At 33.5% G+C, this 12,231-nt stretch overlaps 1 protein-coding gene across 1 annotated transcript in view; it reads left to right on the top strand.

Moving 5' to 3' along the window:
• Positions 1-12,231, top strand: part of LOC108906696 (Kv channel-interacting protein 4-like) — a 405,856-nt gene that overhangs the window by 345,956 nt on the left and 47,669 nt on the right. Inside the window, exon 5 of the mRNA XM_018710032.1 lies at positions 9,968-10,041. Coding sequence (XP_018565548.1) covers positions 9,968-10,041 — 74 coding nt within the window. The remainder of the gene's footprint in view (positions 1-9,967; positions 10,042-12,231) is intronic.

The raw sequence follows: 12,231 nt of genomic DNA, 5'->3' as shown, positions 1-12,231 counted from the left end.
TCTTCTGAAAATGCATCGGAAACATGTTCTAAACATTTTATAGCCAATTACAAGCATTTAAGGAATTATTTTAAGGCAAAAAATTGAAAAGAATTTTTATAATACAACTGTAATTTAGCGCGTCCACTTATACACAAAAGTATATGAAACAAAGATTGCAAATGAATTTCACCAGTGTTTAAAATTATTTCCGATTACACAATGTTCCATTTCTTAGGGGATTTTCCTAACTTAAATTAATTTAATTTAGGTCTTAAATTAATGAACAAACATTGAGTTTAATTCATAACGTTTTGTTATTGCTCCTGTTCTTTATAAAAAAAATGATGGTTGCAGCATCCTACTAAATCAATACTGATGATAATGAACCCGTTAAATGAAGGCCAAGAAGAATTTTACTGGCTAAACAAAAGGAATAAAGCTTTCTGAATAACATGCAATATAAAGATGTAATCGAATCTTCGAATAGTCCAAGGTGTTGGCGGTAGTGTTAGTAACCAAGAAAAGCCATTCTACCAGATTTTGTGTTGACTATAGAATGGTAAATGACACAACAAAGACAGTTATCCTCTAGAAACAATGACACTATAGACTTCTTGGCAAATGCAGCTGGTTCTCTTAAAACTGGTTATTGGCAAGTAGAAATTGATCCAAAGGACACAGAAAATACTGCCTTCTCCACTGGAACAGGCTTGTGGCACTTGTATCATGCCTTTTAGCCACTGCAATGTATACAGAAACTGTATTACAAGGATTTTCCATGGAAGACCTGTCTTGTATACCTCTATGATGTCACTATACTGGGCAGTATGATACTGTCTCATCTTAGAAAACGGGTTACTGAAGACGCAGTGAGAAAAAACTAGATTGCAAAACAGTACAATAGCAGGTCGTACTTGCAAGAAATAGAGTCAACAATGTGGTGAGATAAATCCATGGTCGAGTAGGTGGAGGATTGTTCGGCGTAAAAAAGTTAGAAGTGTTCTACTGGATAGGAAGTCGGACAGATGTAGAAGATTGATGTCGCCGCTGAGGTGACTGCTTCAGCGAGGTCAAAGGTTGGAGTTCTCTTCGAATGAATCGTCATAGACATCGCCAGATCGCTTCCCCAGACAGAATCTGGAAATCGTTACTTCCTGGTAGCGATGAAATACTTCAATAAATGACCGAAAGTCCCATCACAAATTAAGAGGATCGATGATATGGTCCACATGATCCAGAGAGGGCTCAGAGCTAAAATGAAAGTTGTTCAGCTGGATCGTTTGGTCCAGTGCCGAGCACCTTCGAAGAGGCCTCTGATTGTTGATCAGGACGATCTTCAGTTCATATATTTATTTACTTTGTTTCATGATATGGAAGAGAATGTTCCATTTCTTTCTTTCATGTTCTTAGAAGTCTATGGACATTTTGAGAAACAATGAGAAATATATAAACGGCCACTTCAATACGCTGAAAAAGTTTTTAAAAATTTAGTTGTAATTTTGTAATTGTGAAATGCCAAAATTTGCAAAATGTTCTAGATCAGGGATGCACAGACTTATAGGGAACAGGGGCCACTCGGGAAAAATATAAGCCAAGGACGGGCCACTACAAACAATATTAATTAACACTAAATTTTTTATTTTTAAATAGTATGAAATACAATGATAAAAATAAAATAACCTTCAAAAATGTTTGTTGTAATAATTATGTAATCATTACAATGTAATATTTCATGTTTTATTATTTTGACGCATGACATTGCATTGAACTAACAAGTTTTTTTATATTTGGCTCCACATTACTTGTAGCCACACGTATAATTGCTTCCAAATTTTCATTTGCCAGACGGTTTCGGTTTTTCGTTCTGTTAAGTTTCATCACTGTTCGTTTTGTTCACAAATATACGTCGATCCAAATAAGCTTGCGCATTTCAATGCATTTATTCGCAACTCTTTATAAGGGTTTTTATCAACGCAACGGTAGAAGTTGAGTAAATTACCTTCATTAAATTTGTTTCTTAAATTATCATCATTTTGCATGTCTATTAATTCCAGCTGCATTAATTCCGGCGCATTTTCGGGTGAAATGTTGAAAGGATTGCTGAAAATGTCCAATAGCGGTTTAACTTTTTTGAAGTCTACAAAACGATTTTCAAAAGCTTGTATCAAAATATCAATTTTTTCAACATGAGCGAAATTGACGTCAGTTTTATTGAACTTCTCCATAATTTTTTTGTAGTTCGGAAAATGGCCGTAATTGGCTGAATTGATTTGTGTCCTGAAAAGACTCAATTTGCATTGAAAGGACGAAACATGAGAGTATAGCTGCGAAATCAATTGATCTTTGCCTTGGAGTCGCGTATTTAAGACATTCAAGTGATTTGTGATGTCTACAAGAAACGCTAAGTCACACAGCCAATCAGGGTTGTCGAGTTCGGGGACGTCGTTTTTCTTTTCCGCCAGAAATAGTTGGATTTCTTCAATCAAGTTAAGAAATCGCTGTAGTGTCAACCCACGACTTAGCCACCTTACTTCAGTGTAAAACAGGAGATCACCATATTCGCTTTCAATATCCTCGAGAAATTGTTTGAATTGTCGGTGATTGAGACCTCGTGATTTTATAAAGTTTACGGTAGGTACTACAACTTTCATAACATTTTCAAATCCCAATAATTTTGAACAGAGGGCCTCTTGATGTATAATACAATGAAACTGCATTAATTCCTTGGTATTTATGTTTTTAGTTTGTAAATATGTTTTTAACAGAGTTACTATCCCAGATGTACTTCCAACCATTGAAGGTGCTCCGTCAGTTGTAATTCCAGATATTTTCGTTAAATCCAAATCCATTATAGAACATTTTTCTAGAAGAGCTTTGAGCATGTCACTTCCCCTGGTTTGACTTGTCAAAGAACTCATACCAATCAGTTCTTCACTCACTTCAAAATTTTGCGTTACACCTCGTAAAAATATTAATAGTTGAGCAGTTGAACTTATATCTGTAGATTCGTCGAGCGCTATAGAAAAATACTCAAAACTTCTCGATTTCGTAGCTAATTGCTCTTCTATATTATCTGCTAATGCGGTAATTCTTCTTTGAACAGTCATCCGATTTAACTGAATTTTTTCAAACTTCTTTACATTTTCCGGACAAATTTTTTTTGCGGCGATATCCAAACATTGCTTAACAAACTCACCATCTTTAAAAGGCCGACAAGTTTTCGCTATTATTCGAGATATTTCAAAGCTAACTTCAGTGGCTGTTTCAGCATCTTGAATTGGTTTTGTAAACATAGATTGCTGGCCTATTAGTTCCCGTTGTAAAGTGGAAATTCTTTGCGTTCGATTTTCGCCAGTTAATTTGGTAAAAGTTGGATGCTGGGTTTCATAGTGCCTTTTCACATTATATTCCTTCGGAATAGAAACACTACTCTTGCATATTAAACAGACAATTTTGTTATGCGATGAAATAAAAAAGTATTTTTCGGTCCAAATATCATGAAACTGTCGATTTTCATCTTCAACCTTACGACTACGTTTCTTACTGGGGCCTGGTTTATCCATATCAAAATTAATATTATATGTTACAGTCGGTAAAAGCCAAGTTCGAACGACGAAATATTTACTCGTCACAGATTACAGTTCTCAAACAGTATAACGTTCGCTTATCCGTAGTCAAAACTTAACTGCCCCGGTAGCCGGCGATGCGTCGTATTTATACGAGTTACCAAACATCGAGAACCATCCACTTTGTTCGGGGATCGACGTGTTTCGCGAATCTGTAATCTAGTTGATGCGACAGATTTCTAGTCTCGTAATAATATGCTTGGACCGGAGCGCGGCGAGTAGAATACTTTTAAAATTCGTTGACGAGCCGCATAAACATCGACAGCGGGCCGCATGCGGCCCACGGGCCGCGGTATGTGCATCCCTGTTCTAGGTTAATAATTATTATTGTGCTAAACGAAGGAAATTTGGTACATTATCAAATATCTCCGAAAATGAAAGTGATGCATATAACCTCCACCATTAGTTTAAGGATGAAAAGATCTATCTAAATAGTAAAGAGGTTTATTTAAGGTAATTGTTCTAAATCTGCGACATTTCAATGCATGTGACTGATCTAAAACAAAAAGTTTTTTCTAGCAAGGGTTTGTTTTGTTGCAATTAAGATTCACAGATTCTCATTTGGTAGAAACCTTTGAATTCTAAAAGTATCCTGATAATTTGAATACAGCTCTAGTAAATATTTAATAAAACTTGGCCTTAACTTATCTGTATTATGGTAAAACTTATCTCTTCACTTCCATAGAGTTGTTCATTTGCACTTCCCCTTTAGAGCTTAAAAAGTTGAATAAAAACATACCTATCTTACAGGCAATAAAAAAAAACATGTATAAAAAGTCATATAGACTGTAAAAAAACGACACGAATTAAAATTTAACCTCGACTATAAAACTCGACTCTAAAATATAGTCGAGATCACGTTGGTCGCGACATTTTATATATTTCAAAGGAAATCTCGCTTGAGGTAAAATATATTACAATGTAAATATTCAGTCTTATTTCTCAGAAATAAAATTTCCAGGAAATTGCTTTCCGTTCAAATATTCTCAACTAGCGCTGCTATTTAACAAACCGAGAACTAAATGAAATCTACAGAGAACGGTGAACGGAAGTCGCTAGTTGTGAACGCTTTGCAAGCCGATTTTAATAGAGTCAACAGGTCTTAATGTGCAGAATTCAAGAGGCAAGTAATTACATTTATCAAAATTACTGCCACTCGCTGCTACTGCGAAATGTTCGCTGGCTTTTGTGTATTTTGCTGCCTCAGTTGCATATTAATGATTCGTTTGTCTCGATTAAAGTGCTATGTCCCGACTAATTTCACGTTATTCATTTTATCAGAGTAAAGAAAGTGATGGGCTCTAATAAGGGTTATACAATTCTTCAAACATAGAAGGTGTGGTACACAGTTATTAATTAATTATTTCAAAAAAATTAAAAATTATACCCGCTAGCGTCAATTAAACAGTTCTTCCGCAATAAATAATAAAATGTTGTTCCTCCTAAGCGCACAATTGATAATAATCTATTTTACATAAGCTCGTACTTATATGAACGAATGAAGATATATTGGAGACGATGACCTTCCATTTCACTCCCACCACTGTGCTACGCAAACTTGGAAGGGTGTGTAACGGCTATGACGATACGGGGAGCGACCTCAAGATCACGCTCTGGCGTTACTGCACAGGCCTGGAAATTTACATCAAGAAAGGATGTTGGATAAATCATAGTAAATGGAAGAAATAACAATGGTCCTAAATTAGATTCCTGATGTACACCAGATGTCACATCAAATCTGAACGAATTATAACCTTCGTACCTGACAAACTGTTGTCTCTCTGTCAGGGATAACCCAAAACTATCAAGTTTATTAAGCAATATATAAGGATCAACTTGGACAAAGGCTTTTTGAAAATCCTGTATAAAACATCAATTTGTCCTTGACCATCAATGGTTTCACAAACTAGCACTTTCAGTGTTAGTTGAAACAATGTTAACTTCAGAACATTATCAACTAAGGATCTTTTCTAAGTGGTAGACCTAGATTTTCGAAATCAAAGAATATTGTTTTTATATTATAGACCACTTAAATTTTTTACAAAATAAATAGCAACCCATGAAAAACAAAACAATGATTTGTATAAACTGACGTTCATGAAAGTCATCGTTAAAAGTATTATTTCAAAAGTGTTTTTAGTGCTAAGGAAAGGAAAAAATTCCTACTTCAACGCCCTCTATCTCCGAAACGATGTGATTTAGGAAATAAGTTTATATCATGAATGGACATTATTTTAAGCTGTTCTATCGATTCCTGAAGTTACCCAGATTAAACCTAAATCGCCCTGTATTTTAAAATGTTACTTGGAATAAGTTATGTTCTACATTAAAGCAAATAAGTATTAACCATTAAGCCGAAAGGATAACTACAGCTTTAATACGTAAAGGTATGCGCTCCGTACCCTAATTTTAGTAAATCGCTGCATAATTATGAAGTTCAAAGCGGCGTCTGCGTTAGTCGTATAATCTCGTAACGTAAATATTTTCTTTCACTTAATAAATTATGAATCACTTTTGCATGATAAAAGTACATCAAACCGAAAGCATCCCAAACTAGCCGATGAAAGTGTTTTGGGTATAAAAATGTTTTGTATAGATTTCAAATTCTAAAAATATAGTCGGTTAAACAGCCGATTAAAAAAATGTACTTAGCTGAAAATATATAACACATTTGTTATTAGTTGTAAACAACACGTTTTATCAACAAGGTAGAGAAGGTTTCAACACGTTTTTTTTCGCGAATTTCCATCAAGAAGTAGGGCAATCTTTGAGAGTAAACAAGGATGTAAATTAAGAAGTTGATTAGAGCAACGCGGATGAAAGTTTGATACGGTTTGTCTTGGCGCTCTTGACAACTTATTGAAGTTCCAGAGACAATAATAAGTATATAACGAAGTTTATTTGTGATGAAAACTCCCAGGTCCCAGATGTCCTATTATATACTAACCTTGAAAGTGGTAATCTAACAATAAATGTATTAAGGACTTGGAACCTAAATATAAAACAAGGGTGTAATTAGTTTAGAATATAGAAATTAAAATTGGGAAACTAAAACCAGGGAGGAGCGCAGAATCCTAAAATTTCAGAAGTATTTTTAAAAATTTATCTATTAACTTCGAAGAATTGAAATCATTTATACAGGGTGTAAGAAGCTTGTCTGCCATTACTTCAGCATGAGATAGAGTAATCATAAATGAACAAGAAAGTTGTATATTACAGGGGCGTAAGGTTAACAGTTTTCAAATTTCAGCGAGTATTAATGTTGGGGTGTTTCATCACAACGTGACAACAGCGCTTAACCTAACACCACACTGCTGATGCATACTACGTGTGCACGCGGCAGACTTGTCCTACGGAAAAAATGTAAACAACTATTATTGTGAAACATTTAGTAAATTTCAAGACAATTGTTTTTCAGTTTTTAAATAAATAGAATAAAATGTATAGATAGTGTTGTGCTTAAATTTTACCTCAAATTTTAGTAATTATGAATCTCTTAAAACAGGAACTTAACTTTTAATCAAATTATGAATTTGAAAAATATGTAATTAAAGTAACCAAAGATTCACGTCATCCAAATAATCATACATATTAAAAATAATTTAAGTACTTACCAAAAAGCAAAATTCAGTAATTTTTAAAGGTACAAGTACAAAACAGACTACAACATATGCTCAAAATGTTCACCACCATTTCCGATGCACGCACCACACCTTCGAATCCAATATTCACACACTCGCTAGAAAACACCTCAAGAAAAGGAAATAGTGGTACGCAAAAACACTGAGATGCGATCCAATTCCAGATACCAACTGAATTGCGAGTTACTGGCTGGGCAACTTAGTACCTCGTGTTATTCGCCGCCCATTTTCACATTGCTCGATATGAGTTTTATTGAAATTTAAATTTATTACAACGCTAACTATTTTTTTAGAATAATAAAGAAGTTAAAAAAGTGATAAGTGATTCTATGCAGGCAGTTATGTCAATATTCCTTAATTAATCGAACTTTTGTACATCAAGTTGGAGATTTAGATTTTTTTTTCTCGGAAATGGTTGAGTTTAGGACCAATGTTCCATAAAAAAAAACCATAAGGTTTTTTTTATTTTAATGTATTCTATCGTCTGTTAAAATTAAGGCAGTCAAACTTCTAACACCCTGTATTCTTTTTAATTAAAAACTTGTTTTTGAATCTATTGACAATTGAATGAGTATTGTACGTAATTTGTTCGAAAAAATTTTTTTTGACAGTTTGTTAATCTTAGATTTCGACCTTGTTTGACAATTTCAACTTATTTACCTCAAAAGTTTATTTCAAACTTTTCTGTTTTGTAAATTTTTATTCCTCACAGTTTTCGCATAATTTATTTGGTTAGTCACTACCCACTATTATTTTTATACAAATCTGATTTAATTAATTCCAAAAATTTCATTTATTTGATAACCAAACAAAATATTACCTCATAGAGTACGATATAATTAAATGCAATGTTCTTTAACGAGAATTATTGGCAATAAACACCACTTTGAATGCACTCAAAAACTGATACGAATGGAATTCATTCTTTTACTAAATTACGTGTTACAGAAAAAGATAACCATTTCTAACAATTTTCATGAAAGAGCATGCTATTACAAATTTCTCAAATTCGTTTCGATTTTATTATTAAATAATTCAAGTTTTTGATGAATTCAGATTTGTAACCAAAATGTATTGGTGGCAACTAATAAATAATAAAATAATTAATTACTTAAACTACGCAAAAAATTTAAAAAAGAGGATACACCTTAGAAAAGCCACCTTCATATAATGTTAAAAACTGAGGTTGTAATGTCACCTGTCAAAAAATTTGATCATATTATTTAGTTGTTTTCCTATTTTGTTTTGTCTAAAGTGTGTATGTCAAATTTTGTTGTTGAAAATTACATTAAGAGACAGTAAAATTTCCAGGCTCTTATTTTCAAAATATGTTCGCTTCTAACATAGTAATTGAGTGCTATTAAAAAATTAAAAACAAAAAATGGTGGAGGTGCCGCTCGATGTGCACTATGACATAAAATCACAAATATATCCTAAACTGTTAATTTTACCGCGTTGAACCAAGAGGGTATTACTGTTGTCAAATTCTTCAAGGAACTTATTTTTGATGGTGGCAGATTGCCATCGTGCCATCCGGCATAGTCCCTTCCTGGCGTTCTGGACATAATGAAGTTTCACTTACAACGTCAAAAACAAGCTGTATGCATGTGTTATCGATCACCAAATTTGCATCATGCTGAAGTTAATGGTGTAGAGACTATAAATAAAATTAACCTTTTTATTTTTCACCTTTGAGGGCGCCGTAACTTGTTAACGAAGGCCGGTATGAAACAAAATTGTACGAAGAACTGATATTATTTTGATCTCATGTATCTATAATAGACTTTTTTGTATCATGAACCGGAACACCCTGTATATTTATTGTTGCCTTAGATTGTTGTTGTAATGGTGGTGTAGATATGGAGAAGATACTTATGGACCATTTTACAGTGCAGCAAATTCTATGATCGTATAGAAAAACAATTGTTATTAAATTTGTATGAAAAATCGATAATAGCAATTGTTTCCGAGTTGATAGAAGATGCCAACGCTGATATTCGTCTCTCCGAGTCCGATGTAAAATTAACAACGTTACAAAAGTGATTTTATCACTGTTTAGTGTTTTGAAGTTTTTGACTAATTGTAAGAAGAATTGGTTGTACAGGTTCGGAAAGTACCGATGGTCCATCTGCCGTTACGTGAGAGCGATAAAGTAAGACATAAAAATCCGTGCGATAGAGAAAGATGGCTATAATGAAGGCGTCTAATAGTCACCGCCCATTTCGCCCTTCCACAAATAAGAAGTGGATCTTATTTGTGGAAGATCTTATGTGTGGTGACTATTAGACGCTTTCATTATAGCCATATTTCTCTATCGCACGGATTTCTATGACTTACTTTATCGCTCTCACGTAACGGCAGATGGACCATCGGTACTTTCCGAACCTGTATGTACTGTTATTTATTAAAACCTAATGATAGATTTTTCTTCCATACCCGTAACTTTTGAGTCACTATAAAAGTGGTGTATAATGATTTTTTAATGGTCATTTTCTCCTAAACGGTTCATTTTCAGACCTTAAAATGGTGTGACATTTTTACGCAAAAATATTCAAGGGAACTAAAACTGTGTTTAAATTACAATTATTGCATCTATGGTGCAAAAGTTGAAGTAAAAACCAGATTGGAACAGAACAGAGAAAAACCTTCTCCATACCTACGCCTCTGTCTAATTTTCCTAAATCAATCTTTCTTCTGATATTTAATTTATTGTTTCAGCCAACACTAGCCAATATGCCCATTACGTTTTTAACACATTGGATCAAGATCGCAGCGGACTGATCAGTTTTGAGGTAAGTCTTAGAGTCAATAACTTTCTGGTTTTTTATGTATATACCTACCAATATTATATGTAAAAGATAAATTTACTAATAATCTTTAATGGAATACCAACTAGCAATTTTTTCAACACTACAACAACAGTTTTCAACTGATTGAGACAAATGAAGGTGCGTCTACGCTCAACATCTTAACCTTGAAATGAAAACAAAAACCACAGAGCATCAGTCTCAATACTCTTACTTTGTGGATATGCCTCGTACATTCAACATATGTATAATGCTACAATTATACCCAGGTGCAACTTCACTATATGCACTTTTCTCTGTATCGATCGCGTCAGTTTCTGATGTTATCTGTGGCATATTGTATCTTGCACATCATATCTAATGTTACCTTGTTCAAAATAAGTGTCGCTTTTCCAAACATATCTGACTGTTTTATAACTATTGCTTTAAAAAGTTGAATATAAGAGTTGGAAATATAATCTCGAAAACTACTACTTCACCCTACAAGTTTCACATATAAAAACATCTATATGGCACCAGAATATCAATATTTGCCGTCGTAGTTCAACCAGTAAGAAATTCCAGTTATGCTTCTAGTAAAAAGTTTTCAAAGTTTTTTTTTCTCCGAAGAGAAATTGCTAGCATAAATTCAGTAATTAATTATATTTATTATTAATTAAAAAACTTTTATGGGCGATTCATTTCGACGTCTGTAATTAACCCTGCACGTTTACGTACTTTCGATATAACGTTTAATTAATACAGCATTATTAAACTTTACTGGCCGCTCCATCTTTATTAGAGGGCTTAAATTGATGCCATTCAATTAAACAATTGTGGCTCGATTGAAAAGTGCTCAATCAAGAGTACGGTTGTAACGGTCGTCATTTGACGGCCCCAGTACTAGTTAAATTTAAATAAATCAGTTCGATAGTCGGTTGTCATGAAATTATTAATTTTCTATTATATTAGTTTCAAAATAGTTAGAAAAATAGTGAATTGAATCAAATAACTCAACAAAAATATAACAAGTTACAATGAATGAAAAAAGTAATTGTACACAGATGGCTATGAGTAACAAATACCTCAAGGCGTTCCCAGATGGATACAATAATGTTGCTGTGTAATCTCTAAAGGTATACCTAAATATTTTAATGTCAAATTGAACATTTTATTATTATCTGCTTGAAACATTTTTTATCGTCTACAACGGAATCTTTTTGTTGTTTCATTCGGAGCGTTCTTTTTAACGAAAATTCCACGTAATTTGCGCACAGTCTCAGCTACACACTCTCGGTACTTGTATTGAATTTTCATAATCTCCACTCGCTCACCTGTCGTATAGCGCTCCATTTTGTCTAACCGCAACATGTGACCCTGCACAATGCTGCCAACTCTTTGGAATGAAAATGGCGCACAATTGAAAGCTTGCACTACTTTTGGGGACACCCTTCAGATCTAAATTTAATTCTTGGGCATTAAAAGTGACGTTTCTTAACTGAAACATTATAAGAGCATTTGTAATCGGCAGAGTACAAAATATGAAAGATTTTTTATTATTTACCAATATTATTCCACCTAAGAGGGATTTTTCTGTAACTCTGTAAATGTAAAATTGATAGAAAAATGATTTTAATAGAAGTTGTCTGAAATCATGTGGGCCATGTAAAGAAAATATTTTTAGCTTTACAGGGTGTTCTATTTCGCGTGGGCGCTGCATAACTTTGTTATTTTAAATAGTATATTATTGCGTTTTTTAATTCCTCGGTTAACATTAGGTAGAGTTTATTAACATTACATGGTGTTTAAAACTTACCGTTTTCGAGATAATCAGTTGTCTAAACCGTAAGAGTTAGAAACCGGCAATTTTCACAGTTCGTTTTGGCATAAATTACTCTATCTTGTCATCTATCAGCAAAACGCGTATGTTATTCAGACTCGGAAATACTGAAACTTACATTTAATATTCTTACGAGTTGAAAAACTTTTTTTTCAGATGGAATGACCCATATTAATTGTTATGGATGAATGCAAAATTTAATGTCCTTTCGACTGATATAAGGTTGTCCATACTTATCTCTAACAGTTTTCTAGAAAAATCAGGTTCTTTTCTAAAGTCCGAAATAGTAGCTATATAACAGCGTCAAGATGGCCCTGCAATTGTATTAGTACAATGTCGATACATAGGATTTTACA

Source organism: Anoplophora glabripennis, unplaced genomic scaffold, assembly GCF_000390285.2.
Source record: "Anoplophora glabripennis isolate ALB-LARVAE unplaced genomic scaffold, Agla_2.0 scaffold64, whole genome shotgun sequence".
Taxonomy (NCBI): domain Eukaryota; kingdom Metazoa; phylum Arthropoda; class Insecta; order Coleoptera; family Cerambycidae; genus Anoplophora; species Anoplophora glabripennis.
This window is presented reverse-complemented; position numbering and strand designations above follow the sequence as displayed.